General features: G+C 36.1%; 5 protein-coding genes and 6 pseudogenes across 5 annotated transcripts; all 11 read right to left on the reverse strand.

Moving 5' to 3' along the window:
* Window positions 1-754: 754 nt before the first annotated feature.
* On the reverse strand, window positions 755-1,283 carry LOC110417640 (auxin-induced protein 15A-like). The gene has a single exon (XM_021430092.1). It carries the CDS (start codon window positions 1,182-1,184, stop codon window positions 945-947), a length of 240 nt encoding a protein of 79 aa, XP_021285767.1. The 5' UTR covers window positions 1,185-1,283; the 3' UTR covers window positions 755-944.
* A 1,706-nt stretch (window positions 1,284-2,989) lies between these two features.
* On the reverse strand, window positions 2,990-4,020 carry LOC110417643 (auxin-responsive protein SAUR21 pseudogene; annotated as a pseudogene).
* A 1,322-nt stretch (window positions 4,021-5,342) lies between these two features.
* LOC149527123 (auxin-responsive protein SAUR23-like) lies at window positions 5,343-5,940 on the reverse strand. The gene has a single exon (XM_089783827.1). It carries the CDS (start codon window positions 5,786-5,788, stop codon window positions 5,492-5,494), a length of 297 nt encoding a protein of 98 aa, XP_089639953.1. The 5' UTR covers window positions 5,789-5,940; the 3' UTR covers window positions 5,343-5,491.
* A 1,279-nt stretch (window positions 5,941-7,219) lies between these two features.
* Window positions 7,220-7,835, reverse strand: LOC110417638 (auxin-induced protein X15-like; annotated as a pseudogene).
* Window positions 7,836-9,249: 1,414 nt separating this feature from the next.
* On the reverse strand, window positions 9,250-9,701 carry LOC110417639 (auxin-induced protein 15A-like). The gene has a single exon (XM_021430091.2). The coding sequence runs from the start codon at window positions 9,684-9,686 to the stop codon at window positions 9,447-9,449; it is 240 nt and encodes a 79-aa protein (XP_021285766.1). The 5' UTR covers window positions 9,687-9,701; the 3' UTR covers window positions 9,250-9,446.
* Window positions 9,702-10,968: 1,267 nt separating this feature from the next.
* On the reverse strand, window positions 10,969-11,561 carry LOC110417637 (auxin-induced protein 15A-like; annotated as a pseudogene).
* A 1,456-nt stretch (window positions 11,562-13,017) lies between these two features.
* Window positions 13,018-13,510, reverse strand: LOC110417634 (auxin-responsive protein SAUR21-like). Its single transcript, XM_021430087.2, has one exon. The coding sequence runs from the start codon at window positions 13,424-13,426 to the stop codon at window positions 13,139-13,141; it is 288 nt and encodes a 95-aa protein (XP_021285762.1). The 5' UTR covers window positions 13,427-13,510; the 3' UTR covers window positions 13,018-13,138.
* A 1,434-nt stretch (window positions 13,511-14,944) lies between these two features.
* LOC149527124 (auxin-responsive protein SAUR21 pseudogene) lies at window positions 14,945-15,541 on the reverse strand (annotated as a pseudogene).
* A 1,021-nt stretch (window positions 15,542-16,562) lies between these two features.
* LOC110417636 (auxin-responsive protein SAUR21-like) lies at window positions 16,563-17,151 on the reverse strand. Its single transcript, XM_021430090.2, has one exon. It carries the CDS (start codon window positions 17,009-17,011, stop codon window positions 16,727-16,729), a length of 285 nt encoding a protein of 94 aa, XP_021285765.1. The 5' UTR covers window positions 17,012-17,151; the 3' UTR covers window positions 16,563-16,726.
* A 3,066-nt stretch (window positions 17,152-20,217) lies between these two features.
* Window positions 20,218-20,892, reverse strand: LOC149527125 (auxin-responsive protein SAUR21 pseudogene; annotated as a pseudogene).
* A 4,359-nt stretch (window positions 20,893-25,251) lies between these two features.
* LOC149527126 (auxin-responsive protein SAUR21 pseudogene) lies at window positions 25,252-26,014 on the reverse strand (annotated as a pseudogene).
* Window positions 26,015-26,654: the final 640 nt, after the last annotated feature.

Genomic DNA, 26,654 nt, shown 5'->3' on the forward strand with positions numbered 1-26,654 from the left:
TAGAGAAAAAAATTTAATTATAGGTGCAGAATTATAAAAAATAAATCATTTTCAAGCTACATGTCATGGACTTTTTCCCCCTACTTTTGAGTTTTCTTGAACAATATTGTTACATCAATAGTACAGGGGTGAATTCCTTAGCTGAACCTACGAGTAACTATTTGACTTGTTCAACGATCTTGGTCAACAGAAAAGAGATGATACCCAACCACTTTTCAAGTATAATTTATTGCATAGATAAGAGTGGAGTTAGAGAATCTAAAATATTGTCGTTAACAATAATAAAATTTCTTTATTAAACAGTAAAGGTAAAAGCAAAACATGTAAATGAAATAATGGGAAAAGAAGGTTTAGATTAGGCAAGTTTAATTTGTGATATTACTGATAAATGTGGATTGGCCCTATTTATTTTATTGCCTTGAGCCAAATGATGTGATCTAGCCCCTGCTTTGGAGGTGCTATCAATTATGTCTTCCAGTTGTAAAATAACTAGTTGGCCTAAGGCTCATATCAATTTATATATATATATATATATATGTATATATATTAATTTAATTAATCGTCAAATCTATGGAAGAAAATTTTCTTTTTCTATTTTAAAGAACATTATGATCGTTTTGATGCTGACATGCAAAAGGAAATCAATAATATGACTTAACTGTAGATCAAGATAAATCATGTAAAATTAAATTAAAGATTAAACAGGAAAAAAGGATGATAGAAAATTCTAAGAAGAAAAGAAAATTGCAATTGAATCATGCTTTTCATACTGTCATTTTCCAAATTGATTGAATGGTTTGGTAGAAGTTACAGTTACACCATCTCTAATTTTCCACTTAGGGAGAATTATAACTGCTCCTCGAGGCAAAAAAAACAGTTTGTTTACATGGTATTATCTTGCTCTACAAAATTGTATAGGCTGATTAGTGTTAATTCTCACGTAATTAATTCAAGCGAGAGGTGACATCAAGAAAGATGTCTTCATCACAGGGAATTCTGAGACCGCCAGTTGGATGATTATAGCCGAACTCTTCTTCTGATAAGTCGAGCAGATTCTGGAAAGAAGGCTGGTTCAAGAATGAGACTGGTATCACAAACCTCTTCGGCTTTTCTCCAACATAAACTGCAAAGTAGCCCTTGGGAACTTTTTTAGCACTAACGATACGAGGAAGGCGGATAGCCATGGTTTTTTAAGGGATGTGTGCCTCTGGAAGGGAAGACGAGGAAGATCTCAAAACAACTTGGTAAGCGTAGGTAAACAACTTTACTAGTACTTGAGAATGCGAAAATATGTGTTGCCAATGGACTTATTCTTACTTGTATATATAGATTGAAAGGGGTACGAGGGATTTGTTTCCTCTATCAAGTGGGGGATGTGGACTGAGTGGTGAAGGGGCAGTTGCTGGGGTCTGACCAGTAATGAGAGAGCGATGGGTTGATGAGGGGATCACATGGTGTTGTCTTCTAACACTTTATCAAGAATTGCAGCAGCAAAGACTGGAAAGAAAAGTTTGCCTAGACCTTTCGGTAAGACAGACCGACTCAGGACCCACGATTTGGATCCGTAAAAAGCTTTATCTCACAGTATAAGAGTAGTACTACTACGCCATTTGTGGACAAGCCTGAGACATATAATCTGTCATACAATGATAGGAAACGTATAATATGGGTTAACGGGACCTTCTATGTTGACTTGACTAAAAAAGAAAACATGTTTGGTTATTATGTTTTGGTTGTAACAATTTGACAACAATAGTACACAAGAGAAAGGGATTGAAACTTGATTGTTTCCCCTTTATTTCTGGTATTTTTAAGAAATGAAATTAGCACTGTAACCGTAACTACTTTTACTGATTAAACCAAACCAATCAACTTCTAAATTGGAGTAAAGGACTTGTTATGGATTAATACATGGGTAGATAGATAAGGGAGATGTTTAAACATAAAACACTTGCTATTTTCTTGATTTTTCTGGCTCGTTTCTTAGAGGGCATTTCTACGACAAGCATCCCATTGGAAATTTCTTGATATCAATTATTTCTTGTTATGGACGCATAATTAATTGGTGTAATACCTGAGGAATATCTAAAAATCCCTTGTCTTTGGATCACAAGTTTTGAATCCAATTGGATTTTTCTCCCCATAGAACTTCTAATATCAATGATTTTGCCATTCAATGTTCCAGGCATCAACTTGCAAGACAAAGCCCTGTGACGTACACGTGAAGTACGCCCTACTAGTACCTCCAGTCACAACCAGACCAACCACGAACCGCCAAATTGAAATTTGAAGAAGTGATCGAATTGTTGCAGACAAATAAAGAACGAAAGATTGGCAGCCACACCTCAAACTTTCTCTTCATTTGTGACGGAGAGCACGATCAACAACGTTTGAGGCTTTGAGCACTCTCTCGTAGCCTAGCCAACAATGTTACAAATCTTGACCACATACTATACCTTATTTACTTTTAAAGGAACTTCTTAATAATTTATTTCTGATTCGAATTGAAAATCAAATTAATTTTCGTGTTTTTAATAAATTGAGAATTGAACAAGAAAAAGTAAAAAAAATTTCAATTCAAATCTCAAAGAGAATTATTCACCTCCTACCTCTATTTAATCTGACATTCTAAACAGATGAGTTTAAGGGTATGATCGATTATAAATTAAGATAAAAAGAAGAGTACCTATTTTTCAACAAAAAAAAAAGAAAGCATCTAAACAATGATATTTTGAATGTTAAGCCTAATATTATCTTTGGTTTTTTGTAGACTTTAGGGTATCGCAAATATGGCCACGATGATCAATAAAAAGGGTTGTCATAAGTGTTACAATATGTCCTTGCACTGAGATGAGTCAGCCAACTCATGCGGGTGCTTATAAACGGAAACAGACATGACAAAAATAGGGAAAAGGAACAGTGGACTTAATTTTGATATTTGCAATTGATAAGAAAATGAATAAAATTTTCTTGTTCTCCTTCCACAAAAATACCAAATTACAGTATGTTTAGTTGTTTTCATCTTCGATGGCTCTTGTCCCTCGTAAGGCGTTGCCAGGCCTAACTTGATCCGAATTTTCAAATGATTCAACCACATGGAATTCGGACTTGGAAGGGTCTCTTTCGGTTTTGTCCAGCGTCAACCGTAAATCTCCCCTTTAATTCACCCTATCGTATTTGAAAAATGAATGACCTTTTGCAGATGTTACACCGTTGAATATAGCCCAATTGTGGTTCCGGGCAGAAGTGATGAGTCATCCATCATCCATTATAGGCAATCTTCAATGGATTGACTTGCCTATTCTTACCCGTTCAACTGGGAAGTGACGTTAATGAAAGTCTCTTCTCTGCATGGAATTGTCAAACCACCTCCCATAGGATGATCAAAGCCAAACTCTTCTTCAGCCTTACTCAGCAAAGCTTGAAATGAAGGTTGGTTCAACAAGGTTACTGAAACCACAAATCTCTTCTGTTGGGTCTCTCCAACATAAACTGCAAGGAAGCCTTTTGGCACAACATCTCCAGTTGTTGAAACTGCTTTACTTGCAGCAAAAACAGAAGGGCGCAAAATTTGCTTAGCAAGAAAACTAGTAGCCATTGTTTCTGGTGATAAATTTAAGAGTTTCAGGTGTATAAAAGATTAAAGAGAATTGCTAGATAAAGAAAACTCGTGAGCTGGGTGATATGAGCCTGTGACAGAAATGGGGGGATATACATAGATGGAATGGTTACATGAAATGCGATGATTCTTGAAGTGAAACTGAAACGCTGAGAATCATTTTCTGGGGTTTGCTTGTTTGCGACATAATTCATGATAGCCTCGGCCTTCACATGGCCTTGTTTACCAGCCAATTAACAAATAAAAAAGATGGGGGCCTCGGGATTTATATTGTATGTGCATGTTGAGAAACGAAAGGCCCTTCCACACTGTATTATGCCAAACATTGTTTTAGAATAAATTTGGAGCCTTCCACTTCTATTGGGTTGGAAAGTTGGGATGCAGAACTCACTGTTCTTCCTAGTGCCTTCATCTAGATCCGGATGATAATACAGGATTAAAAAAAGATTGTTTGCTTCTTTTTTTTTTCTTATTTAGTAATTGAGGTGAGTTATAGCAACCTTTTTTGGGGCTACATGAAATAGGGGTTTACTGGGATGGTTGGCTTTTAGCTGCAAAACTTGATGATCTACCGTTTTTAACCTTAAACTTAAAGATTTAATAAAAAAACTTCCAAAGGTTGAGTGTGTCCTGCCAAAAGGTGAAAGCGAAGTAAAGAGGAGTAAGCAGACAAAAAGGTCAAAGAGAAGTAGGCAGCCAATAGGAAAAAACCTAGCATAAGATTTGTTTTTTTTTTATTTTTTTTTAAAGTGACGTTAACAGTCGGCTTTAAACTTTTGACACTATCATTTTTAACAGCCTATAAAAGAGATAGGACAGATGGCAAAAAAGCACGGATGGGGCACGATAGCGAGGCAGAGGATATGTATCCTTACTGTGTAGGATGATGGCCAATGGTAGACAAGCTAAAGCTTAGGAATTGACAGTTGGATGCGCGACGACCATACATAATGCAAACCTAATTGTCGTTTTGATTAGGAACATGCGTAGGATAAATGTTTGGTGAGTTTCCAATAGAAGAGAGAATAAACCACGACGCTCTTAAGGAAAGGGAAAAAGATGATTGGTCCACTCCCTCTTTTCCAGACAATCATAATTTCCCTTTTCCTAGGAGATAAACAGCCAAGTCAAACAAAATTCATCGCGACATTAGATTGTCTAAGTTAGAGCTATTTTCTTTAGGATCTAAGGAATGTAAAATTGAGGTTTCCAATGTTTGTCCTGAAGATAACCAATATTTTAAACAGGTTAATCATATTCAAATCAATATATTTTTCTCTCATCCAAAATATTCTTGGAAAAGATTTGGGGCTTGATAGCGAGGATTCATAGATTTTATTTTATCCCTTAAATTTTTGCTAAGCAAAAAGAAAATTTTCAACACGTCTATTAGTTCTGCTCCTCTACACCCCATATAAGAGGGCTTATGTCTGTGGATGCAAAACGGGTTGGGCATGGACCTTTTCACTAAACCGATGACCAGAGTTGTTTTGAATAAAATTTAACCTAGGCTCATCTTTTTCGAAATTCTTACAGTTTTTCTTTTTTAAAATAAAAAAATTGATTGCCAAATTGTTACTGTTTTTTCAGATTTTTATTGGCTGTATCGAATAGTTAAAGACTGACTAACAGCAATAGCATATTTGATATTCTGAATTTTCATCCTTTCAGGGTTTTCGATTTTCTGCACACTTATTTTCTTGGGAAAATTAGGATTACGTACTTTGCCTAAACAACTGTAATTTGTATTAAAAAAAAAATTTCTCAGAAGTGTATACATTTGGTCATCATCTCTTTCTACCAAAGAAACAGAAGGATGTACATGAATAGACAAAAAAATTGTATCTGCTGATTACTTTTAGCTGTAGCAAGTTAATGCAAGCAGGAAGTGAGATCAATGAAGACCTCTTCTCTGCAAGGAATTGTGAGACTACCCATAGGATGATTGAATCCGAATTCTTCCTCAGCAATACTTAACAACTTCTGAAATGAAGGATGATTCAATACTGAAATTGGAACTACAAATCGCTTCTTTTGGCTCTCCCCAACATAAACTGCAAAGAATCCTTTGGGAACATCCGTTGAGGTGGAGGCTGCTTGATTTGGAAACAGTTTAGATTGACGAAGAATCTGCTTAGCATGCATAATTCTAGGCACACTGATAGCCATTTCCAATAGTAATTTGGAGTATGAAGAATAGCAGAGGAGACTTGACTCAAGAGTGTTAGGATTCAGTAGTAGAGGAGAATGTGAGAATGCCTAGGTTGTTGTCTGGATAAGGCACTTGTATATATAGATGGAAGAATGCATATAAGAAACTAATGACCTGCAGATTGAGTGGTCAAGATGCTCAGAATCACATGGCTGTGTCTTCCAACAGATCATCAAGAAATAGGTGACTATTGAGAACAATGTACGTCTGTTAGAATGCATTATAGCCCAGCCATTCTCAAAGAATGACCAACAATCAACGGCCCCACTTGACATCAAGTTGATATAAGATAGGAAAAATTCTTTTCATGCAATTCTACAGGAAATTTCCGATGACATGCTTAGGTAGTAGTCGATTCTAAATCTGGTATCAATCCATTCGGGGTCGACTTAACAGGTCTCTTCGTACGAAATTTTGTCTTCATAAATTTGTCATCTGCGCCTGTATTAATTGTCGTTTGTTCATATCAATAGACCATCCCAGCTGGATTACATTTTTTGTCCTCCTGAAGATTTAAGAAATCTTACTGGACTTTTCAAGGCAGTTATACTACCATACAAGAAGCTTAAACAGTAACAAACACCGAAACTAGCAGCCGCTGAAGGAGAATTTATAACAGGTCCCAACCCTAATCACATGCATGCGTTCCTTCGGTGGATTAACTGGTAAGACAAATCACAAACCCAACCCTTCTGAAGAGATCCTGAAGTGTGTCCTACAGGCTACAACTAGTCCTCATCAGAACCCAAATGATTGCCTTTTATCCTAATTGATTATGACTGACGATTGCGAAATTTCCGCTACATGTCGCCAATTATATGGGTAACCGACGGAAGAATCCTGTTTTTATTTTTTATTTTTTTTGGGATTGTACAGAAGATTTCTGTCTTAATGCACATTTGTGATGGAATATTTCTAGCGTTTTCTGCATTCATTGACTATTGAAGCCTCGTTCTCACCTTTTAGATATCCTAACTCTTTGGTTAAAAGGATGTAATAAGCGGAGATAAGAAGCCAGGTCAAAACTCAAAAATTTGAAATCAGTTGTAATGTATCCAAGGACAGATTTAAGAGCATCAAGATCAAGTCACTCTGTGTAAATACTTATGGGAGCTAAAAATGTATCTGGTTTTGGAAGAAGAATGAGGCATAAAAATGTAGGACTGACTGGCAAAATATTCATGATGACTATGGCCATGATTAAATTCGAGTTCCTGATCTGAGACTGAATAGTGAATCCTATAATATTAATGACACCAATATGTTATGGACATTGATAAAAAGGAAAACATAGACAGAAAGAGAGGACAAAACTGAAGAAACAAAGTTCATTCATCTTCGGTTGATGAATTTACACTGTAATTTTCATTTACAGAAAAAATGGAGATGAAGAAAATGAGAAATTTACAATAAGTTGGAACAGGTAACTACTCTCGAATGCAAAACTGGGGTTGAGCTTTTTCAGTCCACAAAGTCAGAAAGGTATTGTTTTCTAGACTAGCCATCATTATATCTTTGTTGCCTCTCATGAGCAATTCAAACTACAAGCAAGTTCGATGAAGGCTTCTTCTGCATACGGGATTGTGAGACCACCCATTGGATGATCAAAGCCAAACTCCGCTTCTGCCTGATTTAGCAGTTCTTGAAATGTTGGTGCTTCAAGAATGAAACTGGAATCAGAAAGCCCCCTTTTTGGGATTTTCCAACATAAACAGCAAGGTGGCCTCTGGGTATTTCTGAAGCTGCAGTCAGTCTTTCGATAATCTGCTTAGCTTGAACAAGCACGGGAACTCGGAAACCCATAACCCTTATGTCACTGATAAATGTAATGGCACGATATGTATCTAAGGCTGCTAGTTAGCTAATGCGTGAAAATTTATACATCAGACGATGGGAAGCACCCTTTCCATTACTATATATGGAGCAAGTGATAAATCCCACATTCCGGCGACGAGTGAAGCGAAACTTGTCGATGTGGTCCATTGACATAAATCATGAGAGAACCATCACAATTCACATGGATTTTCCTACCAAAAGTAAACAAATTTGAAAGATATTTTCATATTATTTATCTATGATCATAATTCATAACCCACCACTTCGCAGAACAAACCAGAGGCTGCCCCACCCTGAATTGATCTCTCATTGGACCTGCTGCTGGTAATGTAATCTGTCCGTTTTATAAATGGATAAAATTGTAGGGACAATTATGTGGATTAGTCTATATCATCATTTCATCATAGTCAACATTAGCATGCAATCAATACCCTGTTTATTTGCGTCACCGCCAGGCACTAGAACAAGTGATCGGCTCATGTGATGATGCTGCTTGACACATCCTAGAGAAGTGATGATAAAAACTGGGCCTAATTCCTAAGGATGAAACATTTTATGGGAACATTAAGCCACCAAGCAAGTGATTTGTTTTCAGATTGATCAAATCCAGAAAAAATGTTAAAAGATATAAGAAAACATAGTATTTCATGCTGAGCAAAAAAAATAAATTATTTCACTCTATCAGTCAACTAATAGCAGAATGACTCAAAATATAAAAAATAAATTATTTTCAAGCTACTTATCCTGGAGTTTATTTATTTATTTTCCCCTGCTTTGAGTTTCCTTGAACAATGTTGTAGCAATAGCACAGGGGTGAATTCCTTAGGTTAACCTACGAGTAACTATTTGACTTGTTCAACGATCTTGGTCAACAGAAAGGAGATGTTACCCAACCACATTCCGAGTATATGGTGAGAGGACACCATATAATCACATGAAGCAGAAAAGAAAGGAGTTGGTAGTCCCCTGAGTTTAACTCAAAATGGTTTAAAAGTTACCTGATGTTAAATAGGGTCATTTTCCTAAATAATTTGGTACAGATATAAGAGTGGAGTTAGAGAATCTAAAATATTTTCGTTAACATACTAAATTTGTTGGTTAAGCATTAACGGTAGAAGCAGTCCATGTAAATGGAATCATGTTGCTATCAATCGAGTACTGGGAAAAGATGGTTTAGATTTGGCAAGTTTAGTTTGTGATATGTCCGATGAATGTGGATTGGCACTATCTCTCTTCTTTTATTTTGTTGCCTAGAGCCAAATTATATGATTTAGCCCCTGCTTTCGAGGTGCTGTCAGCTATATCATCCACTGGTAGAATAACTAGTTGGCCCTAAGGGGTCAAATCATTATATTTTTCTTAGTTAATGGTCAAATTTTAAGAAGAAAATTTAATTTCTTTTTCTATCCCAATGAAAATTATGATGATTTTTGATCTTTTGAGAAGGTCACTGATACACAAGAAAATTAGTTGTATGAAATAATTTTAGATCAAGATAAATCATGTACAGTTCAATTAAAGATTAAAGAAGAAAAAGGGAAACCAGGAGATTCTAAAAAGAAAAGAAAATTTTCAATTGAATCATGCTTTTTATACTGTCATTTTCCCAATTGATTGAACGGTTTGGTTGAAGTTACAGTAACACCATCTCTAATTTTCCACTTAGGGAGAATTATAACTGCTCCCCAGGGCAAAAAGGATGGAAAAAAAGTTTTGTTTACATGGTATTAGCTTGCTCTACAAAATTGTATAGGCTAATTAGTGTTAATTCTCCGGTAATCAATTCAAGCGAGAGGTGACATCAAGAAAGAGGTCTTCATCACAGGGAATTCTAAGACCGCCAGTTGGATGACTATAGCCGAACTCTTCTTCTGATAAGGCGAGAAGATCTTGAAAAGAAGGCTGGTTCAAGAATGACACTGGTATCACAAACCTCTTCAGGTTTTCTCCAACATAAACTGCAAAGTAGCCCTTGGGAACTTTCTTAGCGCTAACAACACGAGGAAGGCGGATAGCCATGGTTTTGTGATGGATGTGTGCTTCTGGAAGGGAAGACGAGGAAGATCTCAAAAAGCTTGGAAAGCGTAAGTAAACAACTTTACTAGTACTTGAGAATGTGGAAATATGTGTTGCCAATGGACTTATTTTTACTTGTATATATAGATGAAAGGGGTACAAGGTATTTGTTTCCTCTATTTAAGTGAGAGATGTGGAATGAGTGGTGAAGAGGCAGTTGCTGGGGGTCTGAACAGTAATGAGAGAGACAATGGGTTGATGAGGGGATCACATGGTGTTGTCTTCTAATACTTTATCAAGAATTCCAGCACCAAAGACTGGAAGGAAAGGTTTGCCTAGCCCTTCCGGCAAGACAGACCGACTCAGGACCCACTCAAATATGGAAGATTTGGATCCGTTGAAAGCTTTATTTCACAGTAGAAGGGTAGTACTACTACGCCATTTGTGGGCAAGCCTGAGACATATAAGCTTTCATATAGTGACAGCAAACATATAACATGGGTTACTCGACCTTCTATGTTGATTTGACTAAAAAACGAAAACTGGAAAAGAGATATTTCTTTTGCACTTGAAAAACGATTTTAGAATTGGAAACATACCATACAGAAGTAATAACATATTTAAAGATAAATTAGTATCGGGTTATAAATAAGAGAAATTAAATATGGCTCGAAGGTATCCATATAATTTTTTTGAAATGAATTTCAAGAGATGAGAATTTGAAAATTGTAATATTTGACTGGTGAAATTAAAAATTTCTCTTAAAATTTAAGTGCCATTTGAAATTGTTGTCAATTTTTAAATTGATGTTTCAAAAGTTTTTTTGTTTTGTATTGTTTTATTTTCAATTTATTGAAACTGAAAGCATGGCTGGTTATTAAGTTTTATTCAATTTATCAATTTATTAAATTGATGTTTCAATTTGACACCAATAGTGCATAGGTGAAAGTTGTTGAAGCTTGAACCAAGAAAGTGGTAAGGGTTTGATCCTATCCCTTTTTCAACTTTCTTTAAATTCTGGCATTTTTAAGGAAAAATAAAAAGTTTTGGCACTGTAGTTGTACGAGCATTGTTTACCTGCAGAAAACACTTCGGAAATTGAGCAGCAGCAATTTCGCTGCTTCCAACAATTTCTGATAATAGATCCTTACCCTTCCATCTAATTTAATTGATAATCTCCGTTTATGGTTATATCAAGAATTCGAGGTTATAAACCATCCTTTTATCCTGTAATCTAATCATTTAATATATATATATATGCATGTATGTATGTATGTATAGAAGAACAAATCTGAATAACATAACCATTGAAAAATGAAAAAGACCTTAATTGAATTGAATTGCGATTTTGATAGAAGATGCGGTTACATGATCAAATCCACCTCTAATTTCCCACTTAGGAGACTTGCATACCCACTCCCAAGGCAAAAAGGGGGTGGAAAAAAAATAATTGTATTCACGGTAATAATGGTGTTTGCTTTACAAAATTGTATTCACTGATCTATGCAAGTTCCCTCAAAAGCCACTCAAGCGAGAAGTAAGATCAACAAAAATGTCTTCACTGCAGGGAATTCTTAGACCACCGTTAGGATGATCATACCCAAACTCTTCTTCTGATAAGCTCAGTAGATCCTGAAATAAAGGGCTGTTTTAAGTATGATATTGGTATCACAAACCTCTTCTGATTTTCTCCCACGTAAACTGCAAAGCAGCCCTTGGGAACAATTCTGTTGCCAGAGGAGGTGATGCCCGAAGAATTCTCTTGGCATTAACAATGCGTGGCAGACGGAAACCCATGGTTTTTTTTTTCCCGATGGATAGATCTCAACAGACTTTTGGAAAGCGAATGAAAATCTTTTTGACGCTTATGATTGTAAAAATTACTTGGGGTTGCTAATGAAGGTGATCATGCATGTATATATAGAGGAAAGGGAATAAGGGCAGGTACTTCGGGTATCTAAATGGGCGGCATGGGCTCATAAGGGGTTCACATGGCGTTGTCTTCCAACTCATCATCAGGAATATCAAAGCAAGCCCGGAGAAAACCTTGCTCTCCTCTTCCAGCAAAACAAACGACTCAGGACCCACTCAAAATTGGAAGACAGGGATCGGTGAAAACCCTTTTGCTTATTTTAGGGGTAGAACTACTTGGTTACGTTTACATTGAAATGCTATGACTGATATTAATTATCGAAACACGTTTGGAATTCTAAGGAAATCTATAAGAATTTTCGTGAAGGTCGAACAAAGTACGGATTATCTTAAAAATTCTTATCTGATTGTACTTGTTAGTTGGAAGACATCCGGAACTCGGTTGCACCGCCAAATGAGTAGCCTTGTTTTTCACTTGAAGATGTGCAGTTATGATTATTCAATTGCTTTCAACACCTACCTTGAAATCACAGAGGAAGGTGCAGGGGAAAAGGAAAGAAAGGAAGAAATTCCACAAGTTCAGAGACTAGATTAGTGAAATTTTTGGCTTGTATTTCGTTGATGACTAAGAAATCCTTGAATAATCAAATACTTGGCCTTTAATTAGCTTTTCATTTTGAATTTATTAAAAGTAACAAAGTTACACATTTTTGTCTCAGATCAATCGAGCATGAGCTGTATATAAATTAACTATCAACAGATTTTGACAGGAATTTTCAATTTGATGATAATTTTGACAGGAAGACCATTAATGGTAATTAACCAACTATTGTATGAAGTGCGTGGCAGCGACGAGGCTTACGGACAAGTCCATGTGTACGTGAAGTTCATATGAAGATGTGGTCTACTTCTTGTCCTATTAGTTCGATTATTAGATCAAACCTGTCGAGGCTAAATCATATTGGAAGCCATGAGGCCCATGACAGCAAAGAATTAGGTATCAACCTCATTCCTGGGAGAAGCTTAGCCTTTTGAATGGACCCTTATCCAAAATAACGCAAAATATTTCTTTTTGGAACCAAGTTCCATCCAAAAGCAAATGGACCCCTCTGTTCCTGCAAGGAACATTTTCCGGCCAGAATGACAGGTTAACTGAAAGGTTAACTTCACTCCTCAGTAAAAGTGATATGTAAGCCAAAAAAAAAAAAACCAATTAAGTGATATAAATGGTGGCAGAATAAGCAATAAATGTCCTCTAGGAAATAGGAGTTTTGACAGATTATATCCACATCTGCATTATCATGTATTGTTCAAGTGTCTTAGTTAAAATGACCTATTATTGGACATCAATGGGTGATTATGAGTTTAAATGATTGTATTAGTACACAGCTACCATCAGAAACAATAGGATGAGAAGAATAAGTTGGGCTAAACTAAAAGAAATTATCGTTTAATCTATTGGTTACAAAGAATAATAAATTCACAAGGGAATGGGATCGCAGAAAACAGTTCACCATTTACACTCGCTTCCTATATTAAATCGCTGTGTTATTTAAGGTAGAGAAAGTTAATCTCTGCTACTCTCATGAGCATTGCAGACTACAAGTGAGATCAATGAAAGCTTCTTCGCTGCAGGGGATTGTCAGACCACCCATAGGATGATTAAATCCATACTCTTCTTCAGCTTGACTCAACAAATTCTGAAAGGAAGGATCCTTTAGGAATAAAATTGGGACAACGAATCTCTTCTTTTCAGCTTCTCCGACATAAACGGAAAAGTGGCCTTTGGGAACTGGCGTGGTCTCTGAAAATGAAAGAGTCCGTTTTAGACTCTGCTTGGCACTTACAATTCTTGGCAGGCGGAAACCCATGATTTTGAGAATTGAGATTGTTTTACAAGTAGTAGGTAAAGGAAATATATCTGTAGGAACTTGGAGAATTAGGAAAGGCTTTGGCACTGCGGGGTGGCTATGAATGGAATGTATATTTATAGGAAGTAAATGCTTTATGGTTGGCAATCCCAGGCTGATTGAATGGTGAAGAAAGACTCCCTAAGGAAGATCTTTAAGGACACAACCTATGAGGAATCACATGGCCTTGCCTCCCAAATGATGATAAAATTTTGACAAATTTCGTAGCAATGTCTATTCTGTTGCAATCTATCATGGCTTACCATTCAATGAAATATACCAACAATGATGGCCCATTACAATATCATTGAATAATGGCCTGCTGATAATAACTTTACTTAGCGGATCATATGGATGAAATATTGAGCAAAATAATCAAAATAATATCCAATATTTGGCGACTATGAGTTGGTTTGCCAGCCCTACATGTTTGCTGATGATCAGGATATAGATCAGAGCTGCTACCAGTAACACTTATTCTTTAACTATGTTGAACACAGAATGAAACTAGTTACATATCCATGTGAGATTGTTTCGTTTCTTGAACAAGTGAGGAACGGGATCCAAGGAACCTGGTTGGTTAAGCCTAGAACTCAAGGGCTGACAGGTTGTCCAGAAGCACTAACGAACCTAGTAATTAATGATGTTATGCTAATAGTCTGGAATTGCCGAATCTAGACTAAATATATATTAGACAAAGAAATCTTTCATTTCATTTGACCACAGATTTCTTTTGTCTTTTGTTAGGTGGAAAGTCAGCTCTTCAACCACAAGCCAATTCTCAAGTAATTACGAGCAGTGGAAAGCTCTCGTTATTATTATTTTTCTATCGTTTTCAAGAGTAACGATACAGGGCGCTTTATACATAGTTTCCAATCCATATTTTCACCTGTATGAAGATAATTGCACTTAATGCGAATCACCGTACTCAGCTGTCAAAGTTTTCAGGGTCTGGCTAAAGTTTTAGCTTGTTCTGACTAAATTGATATTCCTTCTGTTTAATTTTGTTTCTTTTTATTTGATTTTTTGTCAGATGAAAATAATTTAGACTTTTTTTTTATAAAATATCAATTAAATTAAATATTTACAAATTTTGGGTTATAGATTTTTTTATTCAACACTTAACTTTCTCTTTTTTTCATTCTGTTTTCCTATTCCAAGTAATTTGCAAAATAAATAAAAAAAAATTGAGCAAAAGCCCATAGACAAATCCTATTATTCCCCCAAAGCTATCCAAAATGGCATGAAAAACTCCAAACCTCTCTATTTCGGTGTGGTAAAATGGTTTCCAAAATTGAACCGTGGAATTTAACACAAAATACTCACATGTCAATCGCCCCTAATTGTACTAGTAAGGATTGCAGTTGAATGTCCACCTACTGGATGGCCTTATGTTTGGATAACAATTGTATTAGTAGCCAACATCAAAGCAAAAATGTCGATGACAAGACTATTTCTGATAAAAAATTTGTTCTCATTTTTACATTCATTACGAAAAAATAATTGAAGTTCACACGAGCATCGGATTGCTTAAAACAATCTACCATTTACACTTGCTTCCTATATAAAACTGCTATATTTTGTCAGCTGAGCTAGAGAGAGTTAATCTCTGCTCGGGTTAGTCATTTCAAAATCAACTCTCATGAGCTTTGCAGACTGCCAACGATATCAAGGAAAGCTTCTTCGCTGCAGGGGATCGTCAGAGCTCCCATGGGATGATTAAATCCATACTCTTCTTCGGCTTCACTCAACAAATTTTGGAAGGAATGATGCTTCAGGAATGAAATTGGGACAACAAGTCTCTTCTTTTCAACTTCTCCAACATAAACAGCGAAGTGGCCTTTGGGCACTACTGTGGTTTCTGAAATGATAGAGTCCGTTTTAGACTCCGCTTAGCATTAACAATTCTTGGCAAGCGGAATCCCATGACTTTGTGAATTGAGATTCTTCTACAAGTAGTAAATGGAAGAAAAATGAATGTGTGGGACTTGGAGAAGTAGCTAGGAAAAACTTTGGCACAGGGTAGCTATACTTGGAATGTGCATTTATAGAGAGCAAATGCTTAGTGGTCAGCAATCTCAGCCTGAATGTGTGGTGCGAGAGAGAACCCAATGGTGTTTTTAAGGACATAGGGTATGGAGAATCACACGGTCTTGCCTCCCAACTAATGATAACAAGTTTTGACAAATTTCTTGGTGTAATCTACTCTGTTGCAATCTACCATAGCTCACCATTCAATGGAACCAACAATAATGGCCCATTTCCAATATTATTATCATTGAACCATGGCCAGATGAAAATGGCTTTATTGTGCAGATCATATGGATGACATGCTATGTAGTTGAGTCCAGCAAAATATCAAAATAATCATATCCACTAGCGACTATGAGTTGGTATGCAAGCCCTACATGTTTGCTGATAAATAGGATCAAAGACCAGAGCTGCCTGTACCATTTGTTCTATGACTCTGTTCAGCGCAGAATCACACAAGTTACCAGTCCATGTGCCATTGTTTGGCGGCTTCAACAAGTGAGGAATGGGTGATGTTAGGAATTGGCTGGTTGAGCCTCGGTTTTAAGGGATAATAGTTTGAACAGAAGCACTGCCACCCTAGTATTAATGATGTTATGCTAATCCTCCAGAATCATCCAATCTAGACTAATGTGATTTATGGGTTAGACAAAGAAATCCTTCATTTTAGTTGACCTGAGTTTTTTTTCAAGTCAGACTGCTCTGGAAAGTCAACTCTTCAGCTATCATGAGGATAAGGAACTTCTAATCTATACACAAGTCAATCCTCGAGTAGTGCAAACCTCACCATGACTTTTTTGAGTGTCAGAATATAGGTACATAATTCGCTATGTGTCCTGGATTTCTTTCAGTATGTTGTCACCTCTAATAAAAAAATCCCAAAATGTATTTATCTTTTGGGATTCTTTTTCTTTGACAGATTATATCCCTTTGCATTAGCACGTATTGTTTAGGTAAGTGTCCTAGCTAAAATGAACTAGTAATATCCACCCATGGGTGATTTTGAGTTCAAATAATTGTATCAGTACGCAGCCATCATCAGAAACAATATGATGAGAATGATAAGTTGGGTTAAAAAAAATTATCATTTGATATATTGGTTAATTACAAGTAATAATTAAATTCACAAGGAAATGGGATCGCAAAAAACAATCTACCATTTACACTCGCTTCCTATATAAACCGCTCTGTGTTAGTTGAGCTAAAGAGAGTTAATCTCTGCTACTCTCATTAGCTTTGCAGACTACAAGGGAGATCAATGAAAGCTTCTTCGCGGCAGGGGATTGTCAGAGCACCCATAGGATGATTAAATCCATACTCTTCTTCAGCTTGACTCAACAAATTCTGGAAGGAAGGATCCTTTAGGAATGAAATTGGGACAACGAATCTTTTCTTTTCAGCTTCTCCGACATAGACAGCGAAGTGGCCTTTGGGTACTGGCGTGGTCTCTGCAAATGAACGAGTCCGTCTTAGACCCTGCTTGGCACTAACAATTCTAGGCAAGCGAAAACCCATGATTTTGAGAATTGAGATTGTTTTGCGAGCAGTAGATAGAAGAAATGAATGTGTAGGAACTTGGAGAATTAGGAAAGGTTTTGGTACTGCAGGGTGGCTATGAATGGAATGTATATTTATAGGAAGCAAATGCTTTAAGGTTGGCAATCCCAGGCTGATTGAATGGTGAAGAAAGACTCTCTAAGAATGATCTTTAAAGACACCCTATGTGGAATCACATGGCCTTGCCTCCCAAATGATGATAAAATTTTGACAAATTTCGAAACGTAGTCTATTCTGTTGCAATCTATCATGGCTTACCATTCAATGAAATATACCAACACTAATGGCCCATTACAATATCATTGAATCATGGCCTGTTGATAATAACTTTACTTAGCGGATCGCATGGATGAAATATTAAGAAGCAAATTAATCAAAATAATATCCAATATTCGGCGACTATGAGTTGGTTTGCTAGTCCTACATGTTTGCTGATGATCAGGATAAAGACCTGAGTTGCTACTAGTAGGACTTGTTCTTTAACAGTGTCGAACACAGAATGAAACAAGTTACATATCATGTGAGATTGCTTCGTTGCTCGAACAAGTAAGGAACGGAATTCAAGGAATTTGGTTGGTTGATCACTTGAGAGTACATATTAAGGGATGATATGTTTTTTTTTTTTTTATAATTTAAAGAAAAGGAATTGAATCCTACTTTTTAAATAAAAAAATTATATATCAATTAATAAAATAAAATTTGAGTGTTTTAAAGGATGATAGGTTGAACCAAAACACTATCCATTAGCCAACCTAATAATTACTTATAATCTTTTTTCCTTAAGTTGAAAAGTCAACTCTTCAACGACCACAGGGATCAGGAAATTTCTAATCTAAACACAAGCCAATACTCAAGTAATTACAAGTAGTGAAAAACTCAATTTGTTGCAAGTGTGACAATACATGGCACAATATATATATTAGAACAAGGGAGTCCAAAACCAAAAATAAAACTTCTATAAATTAATAATTTCAATTCAATAATATTTTTGATCAGTTTCGACTTGTGACTAACATGATAAATTAATAATTGACTAAATATATAAGAAAATATATTTAAAAAAATATATAAGTCTCACTTGATATATAAATTAATAATTTTTTTATATATCAAAACTATATATATAAATTACTTAATTAAGAAGTCTTTATAAAATATGACTCTAATATTATTTATTTTTTTAAAAATTAATGTCTCTTTGAACCTCACCTCTAATTTTTTTAATGCATTAAAAAACTTTAATGTAGTGTTCTCGTATTGTAAGAGAAAATTATGCAATTTGATTGTTGTTTTGAGTGTATTTTTGCACAAGATAAACTCTAATACAAAACTATCGTCTTCAACTTCATCTTCTTTGTCATTTTTCATAATTGTTGTTTTCAATAATTTTCTCGTTACAAATAATGATAATTCATAATTCGGTAATTAATTAATATTTGTATAATCATAATACACAATACTTGTATTAAGTTCAATGTTTTGAAAAAAATAATAAAAAATATCTTGATAAATTAATTTTTTATTAATTAATACATAAATTAATAAATTATTAATTTATCAATTAAATATATTTCGATAATTTAATAAAAATCCATGGTCCCAAACGTTTTAATTTACAAAAGTTTTACATATTAAGCAAAAGCACCAAGGTGTCTATCAATGACTTCTAATTAATTGTTAACTTTGTTTTGTACTAACGAATCAATTCTCTGAGCAATCATCAATGTATAATATGATTATCAAATTTTTATAATGTTTTTTTGTAATTAAACATTATCGAAGTAATTTAGAGAATATTAAAAAGAAAGATTGATAAAATCATTTTTATATGTATTTTCTAAATAGAGGATTTTTTTAAAAAAATCATGTTTATTTGTATAAGTATAATTGTTTAGGCATATCACACATAAGTACATATATATATGTTGGCAATTCAAAATTAGAAATAAGTATAATTTTTTTATTATGCAAAACAAAACTTTAGCATCTTAGGGAAACACACCCCATTGTATCATTCATCAGTAAGTCCTAATGTTACGAAATCATTATCCTCTTCCCAAAAGACGTGCCTGCTAAAGTGTGTAACATACCAACTTATAAAGAGTCTAAGACTTTCTGTTTCTGTCTTATGTGGAATAGAGGCACCTTTTGTGATACTCTCTTTCACCCGATTTCGGCAACGTCCTCATTGTCGTCGACCACCCTATCTACCCTGGTCCGTTAGGGCGCTTGGCGTGAGTCGGTTGAGGTCCAAGGCAACGTCCTCATTGCAGTTGACCACCCTATCTACCCCGATCTGTTGGGGTGTTTGGTGTGAGTCAGATGAGGTCCAGTTGGACATGATACCACTTGTTACGGGATCATTACACTCTCCTCAACAGACACGCCTATTAGGGTGTGTAACATGCCTGTTGGGGTGTGTAACATGCCTGTTGGGGTGTGTAGCACACCCGCTTGTAAAAAGCCCAAGATTTTCCGTTCTTGTCTGATGTGGGATAGAGACACCTTTTATAACACTAAGCTCTAGTCGAAGGATTATAAAAAATGGTGAATTTCGTATCCATAGAAAAACCTTTAACTATAAAATCAGCCAAAACATTATCCTCCCTGAAGACGTGATGAATACGAGCTTCTCATTGACGATGAATAAGAATATGAATAGTTTGAATTAAATCTAAGATGAAACATGGATGAACTAGTGGGGAAGTAATGGCTTGCAAAACAAGCTTGCCTCAACATGGAGTTCGATGACCCGAGTCCCAAGCTAAACATAATCCCGATCTGCTCCCCAAAGTTTCTCATCGTACACTTTCCAAGACAAACTGTAAATCCATCCTGCCATTCTCGAGGTTCAAAGAACTCCGCTTGCTGCCGTGAATAATTGTCTCTGTATAAGCCAAGTGGTCAAGTGTTTTATTAAATAATAATAATATTTATTAATAATATATAATGGGCAAAAGATGTAAGAGTTATCACCCGGAAATTATATGAGTTCGATTAACGATCAAAGTTATCCAAAATGAAATGAAATATTCTGTTCTGTGAGGTAAAAAAGCTTCAAAAATTGAACCGTGAAATTTAACAGAAATTTTCACATGTCCAATGCCACTAATAATACTAGTAAGGATTGTAGTTGAAGTCGGTAAGCAAGTCCACCCGCTGGGTGGCCTTAAGTTTAGATAACAATTGTAGTAGTAGCCAACATCAAAGCAAAAATATCGATGACAAGAATATGTCTGGTAAAAATTTTTTCTCATTTATACATTCATTACGAAAAAAAAATTGAAGTTCACAAGGGTATGGGATTGCTTAAAACAATCCTCCTTTTACGCTTGCTTCCTATATAAAATTGGCATGTTTTGTCACCTGAGCTAGAGTGAGTTAATCTCTGCTCCGGTTAGCCATTTCAAAATCAACTCTCATTAGCTTTGCAGACTGCCAATGATATCAAGGAAAGCTTCTTCGCTGCAGGGGATCGTCAGAGCTCCCATGGGATGCTTAAATCCATACTCTTCTTCGGCGTCACTCAACAAATTTTGGAAGGAATGATGCTTCAGGAATGAAATTGGGACAACAAATCTCTTCTTTTCAACTTCTCCAACATAAACAGCAAAGTGGCCTTTGGGCACTACTGTGGTTTCTGAAAATGAAAGAGTCCGTTTTAGACTCCGCTTAGGACTAACAATTCTTGGCAGGCGGAAACCCATGACTTTGTGAATTGAGATTCTTCTACAAGTAGTAGATGGAAGAAAAATATATGTGAGGGACTTGGAGAAGTGGCTAGGAAAAACTTTGGCGCAGGGTAGCTGTACTTGGAACGTGTATTTATAGAGAGCAAATGTTTTATGGTCAGCAATCTCAGGCCGAAAGTGTGGTGGAAGAGAGAACCCAATGGAGAAATTTTCAAAGACATAGGGCATTGAGAATCACACGGTCTTGCCTCCTAACTAATGATAACATTTTTGACAAATTTCTTAGTGGAGTCTACACTGTCGCACTCTACCATAGCTCACCACTCAATGGAACCAACAATAATGGCCCATTTCAAATACTATTATCATTGAATCATGACCAGATGATAATGACTTTACTTTACAGATCATATGGGTGAAATGCTATGTAGTTGAGACCAGAAAAATAGCAAAAAATTACATCCGCTAGCGACTATGAGTGGGTATGCAAGTCCTACATGCTTGCTGATAAATAGAATCGAAGACCAGAGCTGCTTGTAGTACTTGTTGTAGGACTCTGTTGAACGCAGAATGACACAATTACCAGTCATGTGCCATTGCTTGGTGCCTTCAACAAGTGAGGAACGGGTGATGTTAAGAATTGGTTGGTTAAGCCTCGGCTTTAAGGGATGATAGGTTGAACAGAAGCACTGACCACCCTAGTAATAGTGATGCTATGCTAATCCTCCAGAATCATCCAATCTAGACTAAAGAGATTTATGGGTTAGACAAAGAAATCTTTCATTTTGGTTGACCACATTTCTTTTGAAAGTCAACTCTTCAGCTATCATGAGGATAAGGAACTTCTAATCTGAACACAAGTGAATCCTCAAGTAGTGCAAGCAAACCTCACCTTGACTTTTTTTTCAGTGTTAGAATATAGGTACAGAATTCGCTGTGTGTCCTGGATTTCTTTGAATATATTATCACGTCTAATAAAAAAAATCTCAAAATATATTTAGCTTTTGGTAATCTTTTTGTTTGACACCTTACTAAGCCAAAACTGCTGCAAAACATTTTCTTTTACGGGACAACCCAATTTTCATGTGAAAATGAGATGCGCTTACTAGTTTGAGAAAAGTAAAAATTAAGCCCATTGTTGGAAGTTTAATAGATTGCATATAAGCAGGACATGAGATTCAAGGTTCAAGTGATCGTCGAAGATGGATTCCAGGACCAGGAGAAGAGGTGAAGGGGAAGAGCGTGAAGACTTTTGAGCCTTATAGGGAGGAGAGGGTGAGGGAGAGTCTTTGTAAAGATGGAAAATGTATTGCGCCTTTAAATGGCGAAAGACTTAAAGGCAGTTGACCCTCAAATGTTTCACAAAGATTTTCCTCCTTCCAAACACCTGAAATGCCTCTGGAACATCACTCACAAATACCTATTCCACAATTCTTTTTTCTGGCATTTCTTTTTCTGACAGTCTCATTTGATTTACTATCTTCATGAGCTTATTAATGTAATTCTTGACATCATCATTATCTTTCATTCTCAGCACCTCAAACTCTTTCATCAAGTTGAGAATTTGCACTTGCCCGATCCTTCTGAACCTTGAAACTCCTCCAACTTATCCCAAGCTTCTTTGGCTAATTTACAAGCCATAATCCTTGTGAAGATGAAATCCATGTAGCATTGCACGGTGGATGCATGACAGAGCTTAATTTGTACCTCTTTGCAACTTTTACATTGTGTTGCTTTATCTGAGCTATTGGGGATTAGCTCTGTGTGCAGGAAGTTCTACTCCTCATTCGATAACCTCCCATAAGTTAAATGCCTTCAGGCAGGCTTTCATTTTGACTGATCATATGGGATAGTTTTCACTATTAAATACGTGTGGTGTTGTGTGTGAGAAGTTGCTCGAGACTATGTTTAAGAATTAATGGCTTCTGTGCATAGGTTTTTATTCCTATCAATTTTTTTTTTCTTTGAAAAGTAGTTGTTTATTATCCACTCAGTAGCTAGTATGCCACCCTAAGTCTTAAGCTAGGTAGTCAAAGACTCTTAATAACATAAATCCCTAGTTTTGGTTGTTTGAGTCCCTGTACATTTGCAACATATCATTAGCTGCTCAAAAAGCAGTTGTCAAGACAAACACAAAAGCAAACCTCCCTAAACAGTTATCAGTTTGTCTGCATTATCAATCCATAACTCACTATCACACATTCCTAATTGTTACGAACTCTTTAGAGATCGACCCTATACTTAAAATGTTGACCCTAAACTCAAAAGTAAGACCGATTGTTATCCAACAACGTCGTTGACAGCAAGACACATCCAAAAAAGCCTGCAGCATGAAACTGCTCAACCAACCTCACAGCAACAACTTATAAATCACACTCCATCAGCTGCTTCTAAACCATTAAATCAGCCCTAAACTGTAATCATGCATGAAGAAACAACTAGCAAAACTGGATTTTACGAGAGAATTGCAGTGCAGCACTGAATATAGCCATTAACAAAGGACTGGAGTAAATGCAGTAAAGCATAGAACTAAACTGAAAAACAATGAAAAAGAAGAACTGAATTGATTTATTAACATTTCGTGGTTTAAATTACATTGATAAGAGAGGTAAAACACTACCTGAAACATCATTCCTCTTCTGTGGTACGCCAACTAAGAACAGAGGCAGACATCTAATCCTTGCCTGCATTGGCCACATGCTTTGACAGTGACATATCAGCATGCAAGTTGATATTTCAATACAAAACCAAAATAACAAGGAATGAAGGAACCCTATTGTTGGATTAGCTCTGAGTGCAAGGGGTTCTCCTCCTTGTTCGAAAACCTCCCAAGCCCTTTGGTAGGCTTTCATTTTGACTGACCATATGGGATTGTTTTCACCATTGAAGGTTGGTGGTGCTGTGTGAGAGAAGTTGCCCGCCGTTATTTTTGAGGATTAATGGCTTCTGTGTATTAAAGGTTTATCTTTTTGAAGGTTGTGTGTAGGTTTTCATCGTTGTCATACCTTTAAGATCATAACAGCTCTAATACCATGCTGTAATTTTAAGAGAGAATTTGCAATACTGATCATAGCCATTAACGAGGGCTGGAGAAAATGCAGTAAAGCATAGAACTAATTTGAAAAATAATAGAAGAGAAGAATTGCACTGATTCATTAACATTTCATGATTTAAATTACACTGATAAAAGAAGTAAAACACTAACTGAAATGTCATTTTCTTTCTGCATTACACCAACTAAGAACAGAAGGAAGACATCTAATCAATTGCATGGATTGGCTGCATGACCGTGAAATATCAACATGCAAGCTGAGGCTGAGCAAAAAAAAAAGAAGCAAGCTGATGATCAATAAAAAACAAAAATAACAAAGAACTTGCATGAGCATGAGAGCGGCGATTGTCTTCCCTCTAAGTCTTAGCTTCAATAGTAGTACTACTTGATTACTTTTATTTAGAGGCAAGCTTGGGATATATAACTCCTTTCCTTCAGAAGTTCTGAATACCGAAAACATGAAATATGAACATTGAAATGCCATGACTGATATTAATTTGTTGAAACTTGAAACACGTTTGTAATTCTAAGGAACTCTACAAGAATTTTCGAGAAGGTCAAACAAAGTACGGATTATCTTAAAAGATCTTATCTGATAGTACTTGTTAGTTGTAAGACATCCTGGACTCAGTTGCACCGCCGAATGAGTAGCCTTTTTTTCTCTTGAAGACGTGCAGTTGTGATTAGTTGATTGCTTTCAACACCTACCTCGAAATCACAGAGGAAGGTGCAGTTATGATTAATCGAACATGAGCTTGACGAAAGTAACTATCAACACTCTGAGGTTGAAAACGTTAACAGAAATTTTCAATATGATGATAATTTTGACAGGAAAACTATACCCTCAAGGGTGAATGGTAATTAACCCGCCAATTGTTTTAAGTGTGCCAGCGAAAGGCTTACGGACAAGTCCATGTAATGTACGTGAAGTTCACATGAATATGAGGTCTCCTTCTTGTCTTATTAGTTCGATTATTAGATCAAACCGGTCGAGGCCAAATCATGTTGGAAGCCATGAGGGCCATGACAGCAAAGAACTAGGTATCAACTTCATTCCTGGAATGAGAAGCTTAGCCTTTTGGATGGACCCTTATCCAAAATGACGCAAAATATTTCTTTTGGGAAATAAGTTCCTTCCAAAAGCAAATGGTACCCTCTGCTCATAATGCAAGGAACATTTGTTAACTGGAGTGACAGTTTAATGAAAGGTTAACTTCACTCCCTAGAAAAAGTGATATGTAAGCTGGAAAAAAAATGCATTTATGTGATAAATGATGGCAGAATAAGCAATAAATGGCCTCTTGGAAATAGAAGTTTTGACAGATTATATCCACATATGCATTACCATGTATTGTTTAAGTATCCTAATTAAAATGACCTACCATTATCCATCAATGGCTGATTTTAATTGTATTAGTACACGGCCACCATCAGAAACAATATGACGAGAAGAATCACTTGGGTTAAAAAATTGTCATTATATATATTGGTTACAAAGAATAATTAAATTCGCAAGGAAATGGGATCGCAAAAAACAATCCACCATTTCCACTTGCTTCCTATCTAAAATCGCTGTGAATCAGTTGAGCTAGGGAGAGTTAATCTCTACTTTATTAGCCATTTTGACGTCTACTCTCATGAGCTTTACAGACTGCAAGTGAGATCAATGAAAGCTTCTTCGTTGCAGGGGATTGTAAGAGCACCCATAGGATGATTAAATCTATACTCTTCTTCAGCTTGACTCAACAAATTCTGGAAGGAAGGATCCTTTAGGAATGAAATTGGGACAATCAATCTTTTCTTTTGAGTTTCTCCGACATAAACAGCAAAGTGGCCTTTGGGAACTGGTGTGTTCTTTGAAAATGGAAGAGTCCGTTTTAGACTCTGCTTGGCACTAACAATTCTGGGCAAGCAGAAACCCTTGGTTTTGAGAATTGAGATTGTTTTACAAGAAGCAGATAAAAGAAATGTCTGTGTCGGAACTTAGAGAATTAGGAAGGCTTTGGCACTGCAGGGTGGCTATCAACGGAATGTGTATTTATAGGATGCAAATGCTTTATGGTTGGCAATCCCAGGCTGACTGCATGGTGAAGAAAGGGTCCCTAAGGAAGATCTTTAAAGACATACCCTATGAGGAATCACACGGCCTTGCCTCCCAAATGATGATAAAATTTTGACAAATTTCGAAGCGTAGTCTATTCTGTTGCAATCTATCATGGCTTACAATTCAATGAAATATACCAACAATGATGGCCCATTACAAAATCATTGAATCGTGGCCTGTTGATAATAACTTTACTTAGCAGATCATGTGGATGAAATATTAAGAAGCAAAATAATCACAATAATATCCAATATTTGGAGACTGAGTTGGTTTGCTAGCCCTACATGTTTGCTGGTGATCAGGATCAACACCAGAGCTGCTACTAGTAACACCTGTTCTTTAACTATGTCGAACACTGAATGAAACAGGCTACATACCCATGTGAGATTGTCTCGTTTCTTCAACAAGTGAGGAACAGAATTCAAGTAACTTGATTGGTTGAGCACTTGAGCCTAGATTTTAAGGGATGACAGGTTGAACAGAAGCACTACCATTAACCAACCTAGTAATTACTGATAGTCCTTTGTTTAAGTTGGAAACTTAGCTCTTCAACCACCATGAGGATCAGGAAATTTCTATTCTAAACACAAGCCAATACTCAAATAATTACAAGGAGTGAAAATCTCAATATTTTGCAAGCGTGACAATACATGACACAATATATGTTAGAACAAGAGATCGGAAAACAAAAATTATTAAGTAAAAGCTTTAAAGTGTGTATCAATGATTTCTACTTAATGACTAACTTGGTTT

The sequence above is a fragment of the Theobroma umbraticum genome, unplaced genomic scaffold, assembly GCF_002168275.2.
Source record: "Theobroma umbraticum cultivar Fairchild unplaced genomic scaffold, ASM216827v3 scaffold_50.0, whole genome shotgun sequence".
NCBI lineage: Eukaryota > Viridiplantae > Streptophyta > Magnoliopsida > Malvales > Malvaceae > Theobroma > Theobroma umbraticum.